This window comes from Musca vetustissima, unplaced genomic scaffold, assembly GCF_032173495.1.
Source record: "Musca vetustissima isolate MV318-11 ecotype Yass unplaced genomic scaffold, APGP_CSIRO_Mvet_v1 utg28528, whole genome shotgun sequence".
NCBI classification, from domain to species: domain Eukaryota; kingdom Metazoa; phylum Arthropoda; class Insecta; order Diptera; family Muscidae; genus Musca; species Musca vetustissima.
This window is the reverse complement of record NW_026882033.1, coordinates 205088-229710: the sequence shown is the minus strand read 5'-3', so window position 1 is coordinate 229710 and position 24623 is coordinate 205088. Positions and strand designations below refer to the sequence as shown.

The window sequence follows — 24623 nt, the reverse complement described above, 5'->3', positions numbered from 1 at the left end:
AGAAAAAAATTCACAGACCCCAAAGGGTCTGTGGCACTTTTTTCTATAGAAAAAAATTCACAGACCCCTAGGTCTGTGGCACTTTTTTTCTATAGAAAACTATTCTCAGGCCCATTAGGAAATCCCGTTTCGAGTCCAGTTATGGTAGCTAATCTTTTCCAAACAAATTCCGCCTTTTGGGCACTGGCTACTCCTTTTCATTAAAACTTCCTCCTGTTGATTCTGCTATGATGATACCTGCTCCTATAGACAGGCCGTGGTATTTTTAGAGAAAAAAATCTTTTTCGGATCTGTTATGGTAGCTACTCCTTTCCATTCAAGTTTCTTCATTTGGGTTCTATTATGGTAGCTACTCCTTTCCAATCAAATGTTCTTATTCGGGTTCTATTATGGTAGCTACTCCTCCTTCCTTTTTGGGTTATTTTAGAGTAGCTGCTAATTTCCATTGAAATTTCTCATTTTGGGTTCCATTATGGTAGCTCATAATTTCCATTCGACTTCCCTCCTTTGAGTTCTGCTATGGTAGCTGCTCCTTCCATCCTTTGCATTTAAATATCCCCCGTCGTTAGTTGTTCTTTTCGACAGATCGGTGTCTGTGAATTTTTTTCATAACATCGTATATGCCGATCATCATATCTCGATTAGATGAGTCGTGTTTGTCCATTATTATTTCTAAACTCCGTACAGGCCACACGAAATGTTGCATATACGTTGAGTTCGGACCACAGAAAACCCCCTATTATTTTTGGAAATGATTGGCTAATATTAGGTTGGGGGAAAAAGAAATTCATTAGGCCGGTCGTCGAAAATGTCGATAAAATCGAAGAAATGATTGAAAAAAAATCCTTTTTCGGTTCTGTTATAGTAGCTACTCCTTTCCATTGAAATTTCTTCATTTGGTTCCAAACAAATTTTTTACCGTTGTGTGTGTATTTGGGTAAAAAGAATCCCATTCGAGTTCTGTTATGGTAGCTACTCCTTTACATTGAAAATTTTCCCATATGGGTTCTATTATGGTAGCTACTCCTTCCCTTTTGGGTTCTTTTAGAGTAGCTACTAATTTCCATTGAAATTTCCTCATTTTGGGTTCCATTATGGTAGCTCCTCCTTTCCATTCAAATTCCCTCCGTTTTGGTTCTGCTATGGTAGCTACTCCTTTGCATTTAAATGGTAGCTGCTTTTTTCGACAGATCGTGATCTGCGAATTTTTTTGTATAGCATCGTATATGCCGATCATATCTCGATTAGATGAGTCGTGTGTTACCTGTTTATCCATTATTATTTCTAAACCCGGTACAGGCCACACTTATGTAGCAATTGTCACGAAATTTTGCTTGCACGTTGAGGTCGGACCACAGAAAACCCCTATTGTTTTTGGAAATGATTGAATAATATTAGGTTTGAGGAAAAGGAAATCCATAAGGCCGGTCATCGAAAATGTCGATAAAATCGGAGAAATGATCGAAGCTGATTGGCATGTCTGCAATTATGACTCCTATATCATGAAATTCTACACGAAAAAATGGATCTGAGCAAGGAGCAAGTATTGCTCTTTTTATGAAGAGTGGTCGGTGTTTAGCGGATCAAATGGATTTTTTTTTTTTTTTGTAAATTATAATGAAGAATATATTGTTTTTATTTAAAAAAAAACATCGATACATATATTTTTTTAAATCGTATTACATTATTTTTTTAGCTCCTCCCATTAACCAAATTCGATTTCGAAGAAATTGCAATATATCAGGTTTGGGGAAATAAAAATAGAAGCAATAACCCAAAAAATACAAAAAAGATTTGAAGAAGTACTCTTCGAAATCCAAGCAAAGATTTTGAATATTTGAAACACTTAGGGGAACTAATGCCCTCCCCCAAACCAATACTCCAAACACCCAGAGAACCGAACCAAACACCTTCTCCACTCACACACACATCATCGCCTTTACATGAATCTTAAAAAATGAATATGTATAGAATAATGTTGTGATTGTTGTCAGCAGTCAAGAGAAGAGCATCACCAGCCTCAGCATCGGATTCATTGTCACCCCACATCCAACCGAGAAAAAAACACTACAACTATATTTTTTCACTATTAAAAAAACGAGGTATGTATAGGAGGAGAAAGAAGAGGTTTGGATGGCTTGTATACTAACTAGTCTAAATACAGGCCCAGGGAGGAGGGCAGGGTAGGCAAGGCTTAGGGATTAAAAGTGGCCAACTCTTTCCTAAGACTGACTAAGGATAAGAGGTCCATATTACCTCTACCTCTCCTACCACTTTTTTAAGTTCGAAAAAAAAAAAAACTTCAGGAGGGTTGAGCCACCAAAGGAAGAAGAAATTGCCAGGAATGATGACGTCTACCTCCACGAAGTATCTTCTCCTGTCGGTTCGATGTTGAGAAGTGGCTGTAAATGTGCAAAAAAAATGGTGGAAAGGGGTCTAAGTGTTGTTGGCAAAGAAATACGAGAAGTGTGTACCCAAGTTTTGTGGCAAAATGGATGGTAAAAAAATGGTATTTAATGCAGAGATCCTGCACCCCTACCTCCTTCAGCCTTCTTCAACATTTGCATAACATTTATGGGGCGGGATTAGCATGCCACCACCACGATAACGAGATGGCGACGGCGAACTAGGTGGAAGGATATTAGCAGCAAAACTTTGTAAGTTTTTTCGAATGCAAAACTAAAGGAAGGACTCCTTGCACTGATGGTCAGCAGCTGGAACACAAAACACATACCCGGACACACACACAGGAACGTGATACAATAGTAGTAATAACCTCTTCAGGAGGAGAACAACTGAGGAGAAATGGTAATAGAGGTTGGCGAAAAAAAAACGAAAGGACTCAGCAGCCAACAATAGACGACGAGACGAGTTATGTCCGCCGTGTATCGTTGTCCTGGGCGATTTGTGTGGCCAGTTGAATAGAAAAAATAAAATAAAACAGAACCAAACTAGTAGAAGACAAACGAAGAAAAGGCTTCATTAGTTTACACTTGCTGCCCAACCAAAGCCAAGAGCCTGGACACAAAGATGAAAGTTTAGACGACATCCACGACGGAAGAGAAGGATGCAAATGGAAAGCATCCTTTGGAAAAAAATGATATGCAAAAAACCAGGTCCAGAAAAAAAATCAACACTCTGTTGATTTTTGTAAGAAGGAAGGGGAAACAAAAAAATGGCAAGCAGAAATAAATGTGAGTGAAAGAAACAGCATGTCAGAAAGACACACCAATACACTCACACACACACATATCCAAACAGAGACAAATGTTGTCCGTTGTTGGAGGTAATGGAACGGGTTTGGTCGCCGCCAGATATCATTGTAGTTGTTAATGAATGTTGTGTTCCGAAAAAAAAAAAATAGAAAAATATAGAAACTATGTATAGAGGAGTGGAGTATATAACCCGATGGACCAGCAACAACATTATGGTCTGAAAGAAACACTAAGGATTCATGTGGGGTGCTGCCCTGGATATCTGAAGGCGAGGAGCAACTCAGAAGGATGCTAACTACCCGCAGTTTTGAGATTAGTTAAAAAAATGGAACCCCAACCTTTCTTTTCGTTAAAAAAAATGGACACCCAAACACCTCTCATAGTAAGAAAAAAAATCTGGAAACCCGACCTCCTACCTCTAACATCGGCTGCTGGGGATGTCTTGAGAGGAGACAAACTTTTTTAGCACTGCAGGATTTTTGTTATGTTTTCCAAGGAACCTGACAAAAAAACTTTTGGCTTCCAACAAAATACACAGAAGTTAAAAAAATCTGAATCAGGACGACAAGAAAAAAAATCACAATAGAAAAAAGGACATCGGCAGCAGTAGAGTGGAAACGAAAAACTATGACCAAGAAGTAGAAATATATATCAAATTCATATTGTCCAGTTGTACATCATACAACACTACACTGGTACATACACACGCACATACATATATATATATATATATATGTAATATTTAAAAAAAACAAATACATAAGCTTTTTTGTTGTTGACTATGTCTGTAGTAGTAGTTGCTGCAGTGACCCACCATCCATTGTTGGCCATTGTCAGTGATCAGAGCAGACCCGCCTGTCAATCTCCGCTTTCGAATGAAGGTTATATAAATTCTAGAATATGGAAATGTATCCCGCCACCAATCCACTAACAAAATGCTGGTGTAAAACAATACAAGAGTTAATGAACAATTATTTTTAAAAATGTTTTTTTTTTTTCTCTCTCTTTTGTATTCAATACCACATCACCTAGATTATCCTGTGGTCTTATGGGTTTCCAGCAGTCCTCAGTGAGACTAAGGAATTTTTATGTAAAAAAATCTTCAGTGGTACTGAGGAATTTTTCTCTATAGTAAAAAAAAATCCTTAGTGGAACTACTTCATATTTTTTTTCTATAGAAAAAATTCCTCAGTACCACTGAGGACTCTTTTTTTTTCTATAGAAAAAATTCCTCAGTACCACTGAAGACTCTTTTTTTCTATAGAAAAAAATCGTCAGTACCACTGAGGGCTCTGTCTATAGAAAAAAAAATCCTCAGCATAGAAAAAAGAGTCATCTTTTTTCTATAGAAAAAAATCCTCTGTAACACTAAGGACTCTTTTTTCTATAGGAAAAAAATTCCTCAGTAACAATGAGGACTCTTTTTTCTATAGAAAAAAAAATTCCTCAGTAAAAAAAATTTCTTCTATAGAAAAAAAATTCCTCAGTAACACTGAGGACTCTTTTTTTCTATAGAAAAAAAAATCCTCAGTAGAAAAAATTTCTTCTATAGAAAAAAGAGTCCTCAGTGTTACTGTCACTGTTACTTTTTTTCTATAGAAAAAAATCCTCAGTTCACTGAGCTGACTTCTTTCTATAGAAAAAACAATCCTCAGTTCACTGAGGTGACTTTTTTCTATAGAAAAAAATTCCTCAGTTCACTGAGGTGACTTTTTTCTATAGAAAAAAATTCCTCAGTTCACTGAGGTGACTTTTTTCTATAGAAAAAAATTCCTCAGTTCACTGAGGTGACTTTTTTTCTATAGAAAAAAATTCCTCAGTTCTCTGAGGTGACTTTTTTTCTATAGAAAAAAATTCCTCAGTTCTCTGAGGTGACTTTTTTTCTATAGAAAAAAATTCCTCAGTTCACTGAGGTGACTTTTTTCTATAGAAAAAAATTCCTCAGTTCACTGAGGTGACTTTTTTCTATAGAAAAAAATTCCTCAGTTCACTGAGGTGACTTTTTTCTATAGAAAAAAATTCCTCAGTTCACTGAGGTGACTTTTTTCTATAGAAAAAAATTCCTCAGTTCACTGAGGTGACTTTTTTCTATAGAAAAAAATTCCTCAGTTCACTGAGGTGATTTTTTTCCTATAGAAAAAAAATTCCTCAGTTCACTGAGGTGACTTTTTTATATAGAAAAAAAATTCCTCAGTTCACTGAGGTGACTTTTTTCTATAGAAAAAAATTCCTCAGTTCACTGAGGTGACTTTTTTCTATAGAAAAAAATTCCTCAGTTCACTGAGGTGACTTTTTTCTATAGAAAAAAATTCCTCAGTTCACTGAGGTGACTTTTTTCTATAGAAAAAAATTCCTCAGTTCACTGAGGTGACTTTTTTCTATAGAAAAAAATTCCTCAGTTCACTGAGGTGGCTTTTTGCTATAGAAAAAAATTCCTCAGTTCACTGAGGTGGCTTTTTTCTATAGAAAAAAAATCCTCAGTTCATTGATGTGGCTTTTTTCTATAGAAAAAAAAATCCTCAGTTCACTGATGTGGCTTTTTTCTATAGAAAAAAAATTCCTCAGTTCACTGAGGTGGCTTTTTTCTATAGAAAAAAATTCCTCAGTGAACTGAGGTGGCTTTTTTCTATAGAAAAAAATCCTCAGTTCACTGAGGTGGCTTTTTTCTATAGAAAAAAATTCCTTAGTTCACTGAGGTGGCTTTTTTCTATAGAAAAAAAAATCCTCAGTTCACTGAGGTGACTTTTTTCTGTAGAAAAAAATTCCTCAGTTCACTGAGGTGACTTCTTTCTATAGAAAAAAATTCCTCAGTTCACTGAGGTGACTTTTTTCTATAGAAAAAAATTCCTCAGTTCACTGAGTAATCTTTTTCTATGAAAAATATTTTAGCCTCTTCTTCTATTATCGTTGTGTGTGTTGCATACTTTTAGGAGTCTTTGTTGCTCATCAGCAGACTAGTTCAAAACATGTTTTTTCTGTAGTTTTTTTTTTTCGATGAGCCCACATTGGCTTAGATTTTTTTTAAGCGGGAGATCAAAATCGTCTCTTCCATTTAACTTTTTTTATAGAAAAAATTCTCTCACCAGATGTCACTTTTTTTGTACAGAAAAAATTGCTTCGTTTTCAGAAAACTCTTTTGTTCGTAAAAATATCTCGAAGTTTGGAGGACTCTTTTTCTATGGAAAATATGGTTTATCTATTATCTATTATGTGTTATCTTTTAATTGTATACATTATAAATATGTATATGTGTGCTGCATACTTTTAGGAGCCCTTTGCTGCTCATCAGCTGACTGATTCAAAACATGTTATTTGTTCAATTTTTTTGAGTAGCCCACGTTGGCTTTAATATTTTATTGTGAAGAGGGGGATCAAAATAATCTTTTTCCTCTTCGGGTAAAAAATAGTACTAAGAAAAAAATGGGTCGAACACTTACCATTAATTTAGGGTGTCCTGACAAAAATGAACAACATCAGACCGCGAACTCAGGAACTTATTGAAGGCACAATGTTACATGGAAATCGTTGTTGTGATTATTGCACACTGCAGAAAATATATTACATGGGGTCTTCCAAAATGTGGGATTCTGGCTGGGTAATCCACCTTCTGTTAAGGCATTGTGTGTGGTTTTATCTACTATAATGACGATCTCGTGATTGAGAATGGTCGTCACGGCGATTGTAAGGCAGTTGTGAATTGTGGATATTTGTAGAGGAGGGTCTTCTGGAAGCCTCATGTGAGGAGAATCTTTGGATTGAGGCGTCACCTTGCCATGAACGATTTTGTTGGGAAAATTGTGGCAACAGAGCTTGTGGTGGTGGCTGTGACCAGGCTGGAGCAGTGCTAAAAATTGGCTCGGGGGAAGCAAAAGGGTTTCTGCTTTGAGTCTGGTTGTAAGAACTGCTGTAGAAATTCCTCGAGCTGGCTTCTTGACTTGTTGAGGGTCCTGAGAAATCTTGAGAAGAATATTCCGAAAATGTGGATGTTTCATTTGAAGACTTTCTTTCTGTGAATTTTTGACTTGTTGAATGTCTTACGGAATCCGGTGAAGGCTTTTCCGAATATCCTGACCTTTTGTGAGAAGACTTTTCGTGATTTTGCTGCAATTTCAAATGGATGTGACCAAATCGATAGGCAATGTGACCCTTGATTTTCCTCAACTCTTGCCATGATTTTTTGTCGACTGCCAGGGATAGTTCCACATTTGAGCCCTCCGACCATTTTCGTTGTAAAACTCTCCATGAGGTGGCTTTCAGTTGATTTTGTGCCTCAATTGTACCCAAGATTTTGAAATTGGCCAAACCTTGACTATTGGGAAATGTGCCATGGACATAATAGGTTTGAGGAAAATCTGCCTCCTCAATGATTTGCAAATCTAAATCAGATTTACTTTTTATAATATCTACATTCATTTGAAGCCACTCTGCAGTATTTGCATTACTACAGCTGACCATAAGCCAGCCTCGCCGTGGATGGCATCCCTTAAATTGTGGTTTTATTTCACAACCCGTCTCAATGGCAGCATCTATGATGGCTTCTTGAAGCCTATCCAAATCTTCGGTGGTAAAGGGATTTTGATAGAGATCCCGAGGCATTAAACCCATATTTATGGTGCAGGATTCTAGACGAGATTTCTTGATTGATTCTCTAGAATATCTTTCAGCAGTAAAATTTCTTTTTAGCGGATATTTTCGTTCTTCTGGCTTTTTGGCTCTTTCCAAGGCTTCTTTACGGCTAAGACCCTCAGCCAAGGCCTTTTTGAAGCGTCGTTTCTCTGCGGTATTTAGTTTTACGAAATGCGGTTCTTGTTTCGCGGTATCTTGTGGTGAAGGTTCAGGAGAGCCCATTGCTGGTATTTCAGTATTTTCGGTATCACTTGAAGGCACTTTTGGGGAAGCCATCCCACTAGTCGTCTGCCAATTGGTCTCCCACTTCTCTGGATTTCCGATTTCGTTGGAGTCCTGGGTTGAAGGAGCCATTTTAGGGATTTCAGTTGTTGTTGTTTCTTTACTTTCCTGTTTTAAATTTTGATTGTAGTTCATAATACTGTCCTTTTCACATTAAGGATATTTGGAATTTTTTTGGAGAGAACCTCAATGTTCATCAACTATCCAAGAATAGCATTTTTATCTTCACTTAATATATATTTTTTGTTTTAATTTTCTTTTTGTAAGAGACACAAATGAACACAAAGTCCTTCTTATTAGCCTCTTCTTCTTTGTTTTAAATCCTTTAGAAAATAATTTTTAATTTAATATTTAAATTTCACAAAGAAATTACGACCAGATTTTTGTTATCATCCTAAATGTATGCTGCATATAATGTTTGAAATAAGTATAAATCAGGACCACAAGGAGTTTCGCAAAGAAGCTCCACAAATGGTTCCGGGAAAAAAGTACCATATTAAAAAATCCTCAGTAATATGAGGAAAGTGTCTATAGAGAACTGTTGATTTTTTTTCTGTAAACAAGGGCTGTGGATTTTTTTCTATAGAAAAAAGAGTTAACAGCGGGCATTGGATTTTTTTCTATAGAAAAAACGAGTCCACAGAGGTCTGTGGAATTTTTTTCTATAGAAAAAAGAGTCCACAGAGGTCTGTGGAATTTTTTTCTATAGAATAAAGAATCCACAGAGGTCTGTGGAATTTTTTTCCTATAGAAAAAAGTATCCACAGAGGTCTGTGGAATTTTTTTCCTATAGAAAAAAGTATCCACAGAGGGTTGTGGAATTTTTTTCTATAGAAAAAAGGATGCACTGAGGGCTGTGGATTTTTTTTTCTATAGAAAAAAGTATCCACAGAGTTCTATGGATTTTTTTTCTACAGAAAAAAGTATCCACAGAGGGCGTTGGAATTGTTTCTATAGAAAAAAGTATCCACAGAAGGCTGTGGAATTTTTTCTATAGTATAAAAGTATCCACATAGGGCTGTGGAATTTTTTCTATAGAAAAAAGAGTCCACAGAGGTCTGTGGAATTTTTTTATATAGAAAAAAGAGTCCACAGAGGGATGCGGAATTTTTTCTATAGAAAAAAATAGTCCACAGAGGGCTGTGGAATTTTTTTTCTATAGAAAAACATATCCACGGAGGGCTGTGGAATTTTTTTTCTATAGAAAAAAGAGTCCACAGAGGTCTGGGGAATTTTTTTCTATAGAAAAAAGAGTCCACAGAGGTCTGTGGAATTTTTTTTATAGAAAAAAGAGTCCACAGAGGTCTGTGGAATTTTTTTCTATAGAAAAAAGAGTCCACAGAGGACTGTGGAATTTTTTTCTATAGAAAAAACAGTCCACAGAGGTCTGTGGAATTTTTTTCTATAGAAAAAACAGTCCACAGAGGTCTGTGGAATTTTTTTCTATAGAAAAAACAGTCCACAGAGGTCTGTGGAATTTTTTTCTATAGAAAAAAGAGTCCACAGAGGTCTGTGGAATTTTTTTCTATAGAAAAAAGAGTCCACAGAGGTCTGTGGAATTTTTTTCTATAGAAAAAAGAGTCCACAGAGGGCTGTGGATTTTTTTCTATAGAAAAAAGTAATCACAGAGAGCTGTATAATTTTTTTCTATAGAAAAAACGAGTCCACAGAGGTCTGTGGAATTTTTTTCTATAGAAAAAACGAGTCCTCAGAGGTCTGTGGAATTTTTTTTCTATAGAAAAAACGAGTCCACAGAGGTCTGTGGAATTTTTTTCTATAGAAAAAAGTAACCACAGAGGGCTGTGGAATTCTTTTCGATAGAAAAAAGTAACCACAGAGGGCTGTGGAATTTTTTTCTATAGAAAAAAGAGTCCACAGAGGTCTGTGGAATTTTTTTCTATAGAAAAAAGAGTCCACAGAGGTCTGTGGAATTTTTTTCTATAGAAAAAAGAGTCCACAGAGGTCTGTGGAATTTTTTTCTATAGAAAAAAGAGTCCACAGAGGTCTGTGGAATTTTTTTCTATAGAAAAAAGAGTCCACAGAGGTCTGTGGAATTTTTTTCTATAGAAAAAAAGAGTCCAAAGGAGGCCTGACATTTTTCTATAGAAAAAAAGTCCACAGAGGTCTGTGGAATTTTTTTCTATAGAAAAAAGAGTCCACAGAGAACTGTGGATTTTTTTTTCTATAAAAAAAAGCATCCACAGAGAACTGTGGAATTCTTTTCGATAGAAAAAAGTAACCACAGAGAGCTGTGGAATTTTTTCTATAGAAAAAAAGTATCCACAGAGGGCTGCAGAATTTTTTTCTATAGAAAAAAGTCCGCAAATGGCTGTGGATTCTATAAAAAAGTGCCCACATTTTTCTGTAGAAAAAAAATAATTTACTGTGTTAATTTGTTTATCGCTAAATAAAAATGATATTTAATTAGACCACAAAATTTGTGGTCTACTTTTAGGCTTATCATCCCTCTGCTTTGCCTTCTCCAATTATTAAGACGTACTTGGGATCAAATTTCAAGTGCTATTGAGTTAATTAATAACATCATTTTGAACAAATTATCTGTTCCTCCTCAAGATACTTATTTCTGTTACCATGAAAAATATTGTCTTGTCTATCAACCAGGCGGGCGGTGTTTAAAATACCATTTCTGTTGCATACTTTTAGGATTTGTTTGTGTGTGAGAAATTTTACAAATGCCATTAACGATTGGTGGTGAGGATGATGGTGGGGTGGTGGTGGTCGATGTTGACAAGGATATCAACATGTTTGACTTTACAACTACAACAAAAACAACAACAACAATGACAACAGCAACAACAACTGCTACAACAATAACACAATTAAATATTCATATCTTAAGTTGGTTGTAATGCATATTTGCCAGTTTACAAAACATTTTCATTAATCTAATAAGACGACTTTGTAATAATTTTTCGGGGGACGGACAAATACACAGAGACAGACAGACGAAGACCAGATGATGATACGTAAGTTATCCTTTTTTGGTTGTGTGAACGGAGAGAGACTCATGAATCTGTCTATCCTTCTGTGTTTAACCATGAATTGGTAATTGTGCGGTATGTATGCCGGCGTTTGTCTACTCTAACCAGGACGAAATTTTCCACTGTTGGTCCTGGTGGCTATAGAGTGTTTACATTGGCTGTGGCAACAGTTTGCAAAAGTTTACTTGGGCGGAAAACCTCTATTAGTAGAAGGGTAATCTTTTTCGGTCGTCGTGGCAAATGTCTCATTGCGGGTAGGTGTGAGTGTGTATGTGTGTGTGTGTGTGTGCCAAGAGCCAAGGTTCTAAAGAGTTTTATGCTAAAATCCTGATGATGACGATGATGTCGTCTAGAGCTCCAGCCTGATGTTGGAGGATTCTCATCCATCCAGCTGGTGTGGCTTCTGTTCTGGGTGCCAAGATGAATATTGTTTTACATTCTTAGTGAGCTGTGAACTGTGAATTCTGAACTGATTTAACTTTGAACTTCTGGAGAGCACACATACACAGATACTCACACATTGAAATACACACAACCACCCACAATTACGAAACATCATTGGGTGTGTGTGTGTGTGTTCGAATGGCTTTTCTCCAACCAAGCCACCAGTTGCTTTGACTGTGAAAGGAGGTAGGAATCTCAGTCACAATTGAGGAATTATATTTTTACAAATTACAAGCATACTTTTAGGATGAATAGCTTTACTGTTTAATGGGCGGGCAATACACACACAAATTACTGATGATGATACTCAGCTGGCTGGTTACTACTCCTGATGATGATGACGATGATGCTGATTTTATCTACTGAACAGTACTTTTAACTTTTTAAAATACAACAACAACAATAGTAATGAATTGTGTCCTTTGAACGGATCCTGGGAACTACTTTTTCCCCTACTCTCCCTCTCTACGGAAAACAAAAACTTCATGTTCGGCAAGGATAATTATTTGTTGCTGTTTAACCATAAAGGAAGCCACAATTATTCCAGCCCCTCAGCACAATGATGGACAGACAGACAGACTGACAAATGAAGTGTGTGTGTGAACCACAAAAACTATGCAGGAGGGGTTAGGTAATCCCGTCACATAGTGTAAAGTCCATCCTTCTCGAAACAAAATGAGGAAAGGGGTGGGAAATTAGCTAGCCAGCCAAGCAAATACTTCATTCATTGATCATACGGACGGACAATAACTTAATCGGAGAGAGGTCCAGTTATGATTATCTAAAAAATAATTAAGGTTGTGATGTTGTGGTGATAGAAAAGGGTCAACAAAGGGGTTAAAAAGGGCACTGAAGGACCACACAAGGCAGGACAAGAAGGTATAAATGAATGGAAGGCTGGCTGACTGGCAAGGATATGCTAATGACCCTATATAAATATAACACTTAATTAGCTTAACATAGACACGTGATATGATAGTGCGCAAGGGGTGAACTGAGTGGACGGACCCTGTGGACAGAAGGGGTTAAACAGTCATAAATGTCCTCTAAATTTTCCTGCAAGTCCATGGCAATGATTGTAACCTTTCTTAATGACATTGTTGCATTGAGCTCGGAAAAGGGTTATCCTGACCTATCCTCCTCATCAGCATATTATACTGATGACTCTGCCAAAAACTTGAAACTAATCTGTACCAGTGTGTGTGTGTGAGTGTATGTGTGTGCGCTAAAGTGTCTTGTATCAAACCAAACCATAAGTTGAGTTTTAATTGAGCATAAAATGTGCAAATGATTGTAATTAAAAGTTATAAAAATCGGAAGTCAACACTTTGGTTGAATGCCAGCCAGCCAGCCAAGAGGAAACCGGTTCGAATGTCTATCAGTTTAGTTAATGACTCTCACAGAAAAAAAACTTGTATTACAAGCAATTTATTTTTTGTTGTTGTATGTAAATCTTGGCCAAACTCTAACGAAGTACTTAGTAAAGAAGAAAGTAATAAAATATGACTATTTTAGGAGAATTTTTTTTATAGAAAAATCAATTTTTTTCTATAGAAAAAATCCACAGTCCTCTGTGGAATTTTTTTCTATAGAAAAAAGTGTCCACAGAGAACTTTGGATTTTTTTCTATAGAAAAAAGTGTCCACAGAGAACTTTGGAATTTTTTTCTATAGAAAAAAGTGTCCACAGAGAACTGTGGAATTTTTTTCTATAGAAAAAAGTGTCCACAGAGAACTGTGGAATTTTTTTCTATAGAAAAAAGTGTCCACAGAGAACTGTGGAATTTTTTCTATAGAAAAAAGTGTCCACAGAGAACTGTGGAATTTTTTTCTATAGAAAAAAGTGTCCACAGAGAACTGTGGAATTTTTTTCTATAGAAAAAAGTGTCCACAGAGAACTGTGGAATTTTTTTCTATAGAAAAAAGGCATCCACAGAGAACTGTGGAATTTTTTTCTATAGAAAAAAGTCATCCACAGAGAACTGTGGAATTTTTTTCTATAGAAAAAAGTGTCCACAGAGAACTGTGGAATTTTTTTCTATAGAAAAAAGTGTCCACAGAGAACTGTGGAATTTTTTTCTATAGAAAAAAGTGTCCACAGAGAACTGTGGAATTTTTTTCTATAGAAAAAAGTGTCCACAGAGAACTGTGGAATTTTTTTCTATAGAAAAAAGTGTCCACAGAGAACTGTGGAATTTTTTTCTATAGAAAAAAGTGTCCACAGAGAACTGTGGAATTTTTTTCTATAGAAAAAAGTGTCCACAGAGAACTGTGGAATTTTTTTCTATAGAAAAAAGTGTCCACAGAGAACTGTGGAATTTTTTTCTATAGAAAAAAGTGTCCACAGAGAACTGTGGAATTTTTTTCTATAGAAAAAAGTGTCCACAGAGAACTGTGGAATTTTTTTCTATAGAAAAAAGTGTCCACAGAGAACTGTGGAATTTTTTTCTATAGAAAAAAGTGTCCACAGAGAACTGTGGAATTTTTTTCTATAGAAAAAAGTGTCCACAGAGAACTGTGGAATTTTTTTCTATAGAAAAAAGTGTCCACAGAGAACTGTGGAATTTTTTTCTATAGAAAAAAGTGTCCACAGAGAACTGTGGAATTTTTTTCTATAGAAAAAAGTGTCCACAGAGAACTGTGGATTTTTTTCCATAGAAAAAAGAGTCCACTGGCAACTGGGGAATTTTTTTCTATAGAGAAAAGTGTCCACAGAGAACTGTGGAATTTTTTTCTATAGAAAAAAGTGTCCACAGAGAACTGTGGAATTTTTTTCTATAGAAAAAAGTGTCCACAGAGAACTGTGGAATTTTTTTCTATAGAAAAAAGTGTCCACAGAGAACTGTGGAATTTTTTTCTATAGAAAAAAGTGTCCACAGAGAACTGTGGAATTTTTTTCTATAGAAAAAAGTGTCCACAGAGAACTGTGGAATTTTTTTCTATAGAAAAAAGTGTCCACAGAGAACTGTGGAATTTTTTTCTATAGAAAAAAGTGTCCACAGAGAACTGTGGAATTTTTTTCTATAGAAAAAAGTGTCCACAGAGAACTGTGGAATTTTTTTCTATAGAAAAAAGTGTCCACAGAGAACTGTGGAATTTTTTTCTATAGAAAAAAGTGTCCACAGAGAACTGTGGAATTTTTTTCTATAGAAAAAAGTGTCCACAGAGAACTGTGGAATTTTTTTCTATAGAAAAAAGTGTCCACAGAGAACTGTGGAATTTTTTTCTATAAAAAAAAGTGTCCACAGAGAACTGTGGAATTTTTTTCTATAGAAAAAAGTGTCCACAGAGAACTGTGGAATTTTTTTCTATAGAAAAAAGTGTCCACAGAGAACTGTGGAATTTTTTTCTATAGAAAAAAGTGTCCACAGAGAACTGTGGAATTTTTTTCTATAGAAAAAAAGTGTCCACAGAGAACTGTGGAATTTTTTTCTATAGAAAAAAGTGTCCACAGAGAACTGTGGAATTTTTTTCTATAGAAAAAAGTGTCCACAGAGAACTGTGGAATTTTTTTCTATAGAAAAAAGTGTCCACAGAGAACTGTGGAATTTTTTTCTATAGAAAAAAGTCATCCACAGAGAACTGTGGAATTTTTTTCTATAGAAAAAAAGTGATCCACAGAGAACTGTGGAATTTTTTTCTATAGAAAAAAGGCATCCACAGAGAACTGTGGAATTTTTTCTATAGAAAAAAGGCATCCACAGAGAAAGCACACTGTTAGGGAGATGAAAACGTGTAGCATACTTTTAGGGTTGATTAAATGAAATATCGATATTAACAATAACTAATTCCTAAGCCACACTATCAGCCTCCACATTTTTGAAACTTAAACATTAAAAAAATAAAAAAATACCTTATGAAGCCTATTTTCAGGTAGTTGAAAAACAGTTCTGTTAGTAAGTAACCTAAATTTATAGACCACAAAAAATACGATAATAATATCCTGCCCAAACAATACCAAGTAATTTGTGAAATCAGTCATTAGTAAAAATGAGTACAGCCATGTTAATAAAACATTGATGGGACCAACACTAAAACAACAAACCCAGAGTATTTAGGAGCAGTGCGGAAGCTGAGCGGAAGTCAACCACCAACAGGAAACTATATTTTTACCATCTTTTTTGTTTAAATACTTTGCACACACAGACAAAAGTAAGACCCAACCTAAATAAGTAGTTCTCATAGATTTTGTTTCACTAGACAAAGTGGATGCCAGACAGGCAGAATTGACTGGTCGTTCGGACGGGTTGATATTCTAAACACAGAAAGCCAACAAAAACTAGAACAGGAAGTTTAAAGGAAGCTGTTGTTCGGGTAGTTAGTTGATAAGTTCTGCATCAGTAGACATTAGTGTTTTTTGTTGTTGTTGTTGCTTTTCTTACTATTTCCACAACTTATTTTTATGTTGTATTTTTTGCTGCATGAGAATCGGGTAGCCAATAGTGCAGACACAAAATATATATTTGTTGTTTTTGTATTTTATTGAGTAATATAGTTTACTCTTTCTTTTACACTTTGGCCAATATTTAGTCTATATGATGATTTTGTTTTTGGAGAGTCGATTAAACTATTCAATCGAAGTTATTCTTCATTGGCTAATTGGTTTTTGAAGGAAACATCAGCTTTGGGTGGATAAAAAATTCCCAGGAGGGTTGAGAAATTTTTTTCACTCCACTGTTGTCTGTGGAGACTTATTTCTACAAAAAAATCCACAGTTCTCTGTGGACACTTTTTTCCTATAGAAAAAAATTCCAAAGGTCTCTGTGGACACTTTTTTCTATAGAAAAAAATTCCACTGTTCTCTGTGGACACTTTATTCTATAGAAAAAAATTCCACAGTTCTCTGTGGACACTTTTTTCTATAGAAAAAAAATTCCACAGGCCTCTGTGGACACTTTTTTCTATAGAAAAAAATTCCACAGTTCTCTGTGGACACTTTTTTCTATAGAAAAAAATTCCACAGTTCTCTGTGGATGCCTTTTTTCTATAGAAAAAAATTCCACAGTTCTCTTTTTTCTATAGAAAAAAATTCCACAGTTCTCTGTGGACACTTTTTTTCTATAGAAAAAAATTCCACAGTTCTCTGTGGACACTTTTTTCTATAGAAAAAAATTCCACAGTTCTCTGTGGACACTTTTTTCTATAGAAAAAAATTCCACAGTTCTCTGTGGACACTTTTTTCTATAGAAAAAAAATCCTCAGTACTCTGAGGACTCTTTTTTCTATAGAAAAAAATTGCACAGGTCTCTGTGGATACTTTCTTCTATAGAAAAAAAATTCCACAGGTCTCTGTGGACACTTTTTACTATAGAAAAAAATTCCACAGGTCTCTGAGGACTCTTTTTTCTATAGAAAAAAATTCCTCAGTAATACTGAGAACTCTTTTTTCTATAGAAAAAAATTCCTCAGTAATACTGAGAACTCTTTTTTCTATAGAAAAAAATTCCTCAGTAACACTGAGGTGTCTTTTTTCTATAGAAAAAAATTCCTCAGTAACACTGAGGTGTCTTTTTTGTATAGAAAAAAAAATCCTCAGTAACACTGAGGTGTCTTTTTTGTATAGAAAAAAAAATCCTCAGTAACACTGAGGACTCTTTTTTCTATAGAAAAAAAATCCTCAGTATCACTGAGGACTCTTTTTTCTATAGAAAAAAATTCATCAGTATCACTGAGGACTCTTTTTTTCTATAGAAAAAAATTCCTCAGTATCACTGAGGACTCTTTTTTCTATAGAAAAAAATTCCTCAGTATCACTGAGGTGTCTTTTTTCTATAGAAAAAAATCCTCAGTATCACTGAGGTGTCTTTTTTCTATAGAAAAAATTCCTCAGTAACACTGAGGTGTCTGTTTTCTATAGAAAAAAATTTCAGTACTTTGAGGTGTCTATTTTCTATAGAAAAGAAGAAAAAAATCTCAGACCTCTAAGTTGTGGACTATTGTTTCACAGACCTTTGTAGACTAGACTCTACAGGAAAAAAATTGCCTAAGATATTTTTCTCTTCAGAAAAAGGTTTTTTCTATAGAAAATCTTCAGCAGGCTAGGAAATATTTTTTCTATAGAAATTGAACATTCTTTTTTTGTGATAACTGTACTTTTCTATTTGCACACGAAATTTCTGGGCTTTTATTCCGTTATTGGTTTAATGAAACGACGAAAAAACTGAAGAGGAAGAGTAATGCAAGAATTGGTTACAACAGGAAGTGTGATGGCTAAAGCTTAGATGGTCTTTAGCTGAAACTGTCCTGTCCGCTCATGTAATATCAGTCTAATTGTATATTCTCTTATGACAGTCGTGCTGTTTTTGTGGCACCATATCCCATGGAGTTTTTTTCTGGAAAAATCTTCATTACCTCCTTGAAATGTGAGGAATGCGTTTCCCCCCAGCTAGAAGTTTTTTTCCGATCATTGTTGCAATCGGCAATGAAGAGGTTTTTAGTTCGTTTTTTTCTCTATGGTTCGAAGGTATTCTTAATGTCGAATCACTGTTCTTCCTTGTTAATTTTTTTAGTTCACAATTGCAATGTTGGCATTCCGAACATACATTAGGACGACAACGCGGCATTGAAGGAAGGCAGGAAGTTGTGTGTGAAAGAGAAGAAAAAAAAACGAATGTAAAACAATCCGAAAAAATAGAAAATCTGACGAAGAAAGAAAGAAATTGTTAAGGAAAGAATGAAACAACGACATGAAATTGTAATTAAATCTTGACCAATGTTAGTTACATGCAGCAGGACTCCCATCACTGCTGTTGGTGTTAGATACCAATGAGAAAATGTTGAAGGATGTGCGAGAGTGTGTATTTGTGTGTCTTGCATCCTTAGAAATCAATAGATGTCCTTTTGTTGCTGAGTTGCAACATTTCTTTTTCCTCCACCTCAGCCCTTAATGGCTTTGCTGTGGATGGTGGTCCTATCCACCGAGAAAAAAATCATTTACACAGAAATGCCATTTTTTATGAAAGCCCTGCAAAAAAATTGGAAACATCCTGAGGATGTTTCAACTCTTTCTTTTACATGGTTTCCTTCTTTACTGCTTTCTTTCGAAGAAGAAAATGAAAAAAAAAAAAATGGAATTTCAATTTTATTCTTATGTCTGCCTTCCTCTTCACTTCAATTGCTAGATTTCCATTTCAAGTGGACATTGCCTTGCCCCTGCCTCTTTGCATATTTGCATCTTGAGCCGGACTTTGTGTGTGTGTGCGAAATTTCCAATCAAGAAATTCACTGAGAAAGATGAAATTCACTGAAGCATAACTCTCGTGTGAAGGCTGCAGCTATTTTGCAATCTTCTGTTTGATAGCTTCATTTAATTAAAAACAAATGTATGGTCAAGTTGCATATTGACATGTGTGTGTGAACATGGCCACAACGAATTCTTAAGAAACGGAATAAGTTTCCGTGGAGATAAACGAGAAATTCATCAAGGTGGAAAAAATTGCAGTTATGCGCCTAAATGTAGGCAACATATTTCAATTTTCTATAGAAAAAAGACACCTCAGTGTTACTGAGGAGTTTTTTTCTATAGAAAAAAGACACATCAGTGGTACTGAGGAATTTTTTTCTATAGAAAAAAGAGTCCCCAGAGAACTGAGGAATTTTTTTCTATAGAAAAAAGACACCTCAGTGGTACTGAGGAATTTTTTTCTATAGAAAAAAGACACCTCAGTGGGTACTGAGGAATTTTTTTCTATAGAAAAAAGACACCTCAGTGGGTACTGAGGAATTTTTTTCTATAGAAAAAAGACACCTCAGTGTTACTGAGGAATTTTTTTCTATAGAAAAAAGACACCTCAGTGTTACTGAGGAATTTTTTTCTATAGAAAAAAGACACCTCAGTGTTACTGAGGAATTTTTTTCTATAGAAAAAAGAGTCCTCAAATGAGGTGTTTTTTCTGTGGAATTTTTTTTCTATAGAGTGTTACTGAGGATTTTTTTTTTTTTTTTTTTTTTTGGAAAAAAAGAGTCCTCAGATGTACTGAGAAATTTTTTTTTTCTACTCAGTGTTACTGAGGAATTTTTTTCTATAGAAAAAAGATACCTCAGTGGTACTGAGGAATTTTTTTCTTTGACCTTTTCACCTTTAAATGTGTTGAATGCCTTGAACCAGTCATTATTGCGTGAGGTAAAAAATTCCTTATTTCAATGTCCTTAATAAAGGATGCCATAATTTTAATAAATCCAATTTTTGAAGACTTGAAGCTCACGATTTTTGGGTGAATGCGGGTTAAGGTGTGGTACACATTTTCTTATTCGTGTGAAATACTTACGAACGAATTTTTTGTTTTCTAGCCCGCAATTTAGTAGAAGTGGAGGGGGAAGAGGCGACACTTACCTGCAAGAAAAGAAGGGAGAAGAAAAAAATAATTAATTATTTGATTAAGTGGCAAATAAAATAAATAAAAACAGGCCTTAAATTATGTTTAGAGAGAGACCTGAAACTCAATTGTAAAATTATGTTAAGGGCGGAATGGCAAGTCAAAAAAAATAAAGAAAAAAATGATGGCATATTTTTGTGCGTGCAAGGGTTGCTTGTAAGGACATGACAAGATAAATATCCTTTTACGACAACAACAACAAAATTTGTGTTTTATGATAGCAATTTACATGAAACCCTTTTTCGATTTTTTTCTTCCCAAAAATTCCTCTTTGACAAATAAGAAATTTATTTTGTGAAGGAAATTCTAGCTCTCTAATGAATTTAATAATTGACAAATGAAGCATACTTTCAGGAGAGGTAGGGGGTGGGGGAAGCGTGACCAAGATATTTCTTGAGGATAGAATTGGGGAAAATGGATTTGGGTTTGTTTATAATTAATAGAAATTATTTGTGGAAGAATTACGAAGTAGAAATGGACTCGATTCCTTTGGCCATGGCGAAAAGCTGAAGATGCTGCTTCATTAGTCCATACTTTTAGGCTGACTGACTTATTGTTATTTTCCTTAGAAAGTACAACAAAAGCGCGTGTCAAAAACAATTTTTTTTTATTTTTCTAGAAAAAGAATCCTTTACAAAAAAATCCTATTATTTTTGGTGGAGAGTTTTTAATTATGGAATTTATTTATTTTTTTACTGAAACACGCGACATATTTTTAGGGATGTTGTGATTTTTTTTTTCAAAAAATACCCAACAAGGAAAGGGTTGAGCGAGAAGGGGGTTTCTATTTCAATTGTTTGATTTAAGTGAACCCGAAATTATGTTTCTTTGTTTGTCCAAATCGTTTTTTTCAGCTTCATCAAATAATAGGCCTTATTCCAAGAGCAAGGAAAAAAAGGGTTAAGACAATTTGAATAGAAAACTATAGCATAATTTTGGGTTCATATTTCAAAAAATATTCAAAATAAAAACCAAACAAAATAGACGGCTATAAATTTCAATTGTTTGCCTGCCAGCAGCCGGATTCCATAGTAATTATAAAGAGAAAAAAAATTAATGGATGAAGGAAAACAAGTATTTGAAATGCAGTTTCCTGCAGGATATTCATTAAAGGGTTAAATTTTTTCCACAAAAAAAAAATTTGGTTTGAGAACTGACACGAGCCAAAAGGAGTAATTAAAAAAACGGGATATTTGATTTTTTTAGGAAAAGTCCTCACAAGCCCTTCTTTTGAAAAAAATCCACATTCCACTGTTCTCTCTTTTCTATAGAAAACAAGTGAAAAAGCGTTAAGTTCGGCCGGGCCAATACTGTCAGGTACTTGAAATGTGCCTCGTCGAAATATTGGTTCTAGACCCCACGTATTTTTGGACCAAATCCATTTCAGAAAATTTTGAATTCATCCAATCTTTGCCTATATTATTATTTATTCCAAACTTTGTTCAAGTTCGAAGATGGGAAATATCGATCCACTTCTTCTGGTACGTCCCACACAGGGGCTAGGTCTAGGCCTAAAACCGGGCTATAGTTCATATATAGTACATTATCGAACCTTACGTTCTATCCTCCACAGGAGAAATGATTACAACAGAGTCGTAGAACCAAACCCAAAACGCAGAACAAATCATATAACTATTTTAATATAAAAAAGGGGGTTATATGGGGACTACGCCAAAAAGGGTGCGAATATTAATAATTTTTAGTAGGGAGATTTGTTACCATATACGACTACCAAATACCAAATTGCAGCGAATTCGGTGGAAAAACGCGCTCAAGAACCCCAAAATACCGAAATTTGACGGTTACCCTTATATGGGAGCTATGCCTAAACGTGGACCGATGTATCCCATCTTCGAACCTGCAGACAAAAGACAACCCTATGCAAAATTTCAGCACCCTATCTCAATTCCTTCAGAAGATTACAACAAACGGACGGACATGGCTAGATCGTCTTAGAATTTTACCCTGATCAAGGATATGTATACTTTATAGGGTCGGAAATGAATATTTCGATGAGTTACAAACGGAATGACAAAATTAATGTACCCTCCATACTATGGTGAAGGGTATAAAAATTCCACATTTCCCTGTGGACACTTTTTTCTATAGAAAAAATGCCACAGTTCTCTGTGGATGCCTTCCAGTTCCCTGTGGACACTTTTTTCTATAGAAAAAAATTCCACTGTGCTCTGTGGACACTTTTTTTCTAAAGAAAAAAATTCCACAGTTCCCTGTGGACACTTTTTTCTATAGAAAAAAATTCCACAGTTCCCTGTGGATACCTTTTTTCTATAGAAAAAAATTCCACAGTTATCTGTGGACACTTTTTTTCTATAGAAAAAAATTCCAAAGTTCTCTGTGGATGCCTTTTTTCTATAGAAAAAAATTCCCCCGTTCACTGTGGATGCCTTTTTTCTATAGAAAAAAATTCCACAGTTCACTGTGGATGCCTTTTTTCTATAGAAAAAAATCCACAGTTCACTGTGGATGCCTTTTTTCTAAAGAAAAAAATTCCACAGTTCTCGGTGGATGCCATTTTTCTATAGAAAAAAAATCCACAGTTCTCTGTGGATGCCTTTTTTCTATAGAAAAAATTCCAGTTATCTGTAGACACTTTTTTCTATAGAAAAAAATTCCACAGTTCTCTGTGGATACTTTTTTTCTATAGAAAAAAATTCCACAGTTCACTGTGGATGCCTTTTTTCTATAGAAAAAATTCCACAGTTTTCTGTGGACACTTTTTTCTATAGAAAAAAATTCCACAGTTCTCTGTGGACACTTTTTTCTATAGAAAAAAATTCCACAGTTCTCTGTGGACACTTTTTTCTATAGAAAAAAATTCCACAGTTCTCTGTGGACACTTTTTTCTATAGAAAAAAATTCCACAGTTCTCTGTGGACACTTTTTTCTATAGAAAAAAATCCACTGTTCTCTGTGGACACTTTTTTCTATAGAAAAAAATTCACTGTTCTCAGTGGACACTTTTTTCTATAGAAAAAATTCCTCAGTTCCCTGTGGACATTTTTTTCTATAGAAAAAATTCCTCAGTTCCCTGTGGACACTTTCTTATTCAACTTTTTTTCTGTAAATCAAATTTCAATTGTCTTCAATCTTGTTTTCCCCAATTCCAATTCATTTGAAATGGTGTCCAGAGAGAGAGAGAGAGTACTTTTCCAGGATTTTTGCACATGGCTTAAATGTAAAGTCCTTTATCTGGGATGTATCAATTTCGTTCGGTTGTCACCATACATTTTTTGCTTACAATCGGGATACACAAATTGCCTTAACGTGACTTTTGAAATCGAATGTGGCCATAGAGGGACAAAAAAAATAAAATAAACGAGTGTTAAAAAATGGTTATCCACACAGCTACAGCATACATGACATTTCCTGTTTGGTACCTCAATTAAAGCATACATTCAGGTGTCCCATAGAAATGAAAGAAATGACGAGGCTTTTGCCATAAACGTACAGTGGAGCAAATTTGAAATGAAAATCAATCATTGATAAAAAAAAATTTGAAAGGATGTCCTAAAAAATCAAATGAAATACTGATTTTATATATATGGGATGTATGTATTAAAAAAAAAATAATAATTATATCCCGCGAACGCCCTAAGGTAAACATTGAATAAGTTGTTTGAAAAAAAATTTTTTTTTTTATTTTTTTAATTTTTTTTTATTGTTTTTTTTTTATATAGAAATCTCTCTTATTACGCTTTTTTATACGTTTTTAAAAAATAATCTTAAAATTATTTCTCTAATTAAAACGAATAAAAGTCGACGCCCCTAAAAGTATGCAATTCCATTTTTTAGAAACAGATGTTGAGGATCATTATTTTTTTAATTATTATATTAATTTTCAACTAATATATTTTTTTTCTATTTTGTACCCATCCCATTAAGAAAATATCCTCTTATTGTCCTCCCCTATTTCTAAAAAAATACCTGGCCTACTTCAAGGATTGCTGCTCCTCTTAGATTTCTGCTCAATTTGAGAGAAACACGAGGCAAAACAGATGCAAGACCCTTAAACAATAGCTATGATTTGAACTGATGATGATGACGATGATAACATACAATTTATTGTCTGTCCTCAGATGTTGGGAGGCAGTGCACACACACACACATGAAAACCACTTCCGATTGTCAACTTCCGTGGCCTATTCATTCATATGATGTGGATTGTAGATGAAATAGAAAAAAATACACACAAATTAAGGTATACATTTAGGAGGCATCTATCTATACAATAATCATTGGGAAAAATGGGGCTAATTCGGTTGTTGTCGTTCTTGTGGGGTAAGGTATTTAATTACACATTTCTTTGTAAAAAGAAAAAATTGTATTTATAGTATAATTTTAGGGGAGACAATAAATAATGAAATACTGAAGCATACTTTTTGGATGAAAAGTATTTTTAGGATACGAAAATGAGAGATTTTTTCTATACAAATAAATTAGTACCAGGATTTTACTTGATCCAAAAAAAACTGCAAGAATTTTTTTTAATCAATTAAAAAGAATTCATCTTTGGAAACGAGGGATTTTATCTCTACAGAATTTTATTAATTTCTGGGCCTACTTAATTTTTGCCTTTCGGACAGCTGTTTTTTTCTGTAGAAAAATCAATTTAATGTTCTTAGAAACTGTATTTATCTATAGCAAAAATAATCCTCA

General features: G+C 34.7%; 2 protein-coding genes across 4 annotated transcripts in view; both read right to left on the bottom strand.

Annotated features, from left to right (window-relative positions):
* Positions 1-24623, bottom strand: part of LOC133328155 (transcription factor GAGA) — a 198834-nt gene that overhangs the window by 83178 nt on the left and 91033 nt on the right. The window lies entirely within an intron of this gene.
* On the bottom strand, positions 6846-8195 carry LOC133328154 (uncharacterized). Its single transcript, XM_061536709.1, has one exon. The coding sequence runs from the start codon at positions 8193-8195 to the stop codon at positions 6846-6848; it is 1350 nt and encodes a 449-aa protein (XP_061392693.1).

Bases quoted from the DNA above. Each gene is read 5' to 3' on its own strand.
- LOC133328154 (XM_061536709.1), bottom strand. From the start codon at position 8,195: ATGGCTCCTTCAACCCAGGACTCCAACGAAATCGGAAATCCAGAGAAG.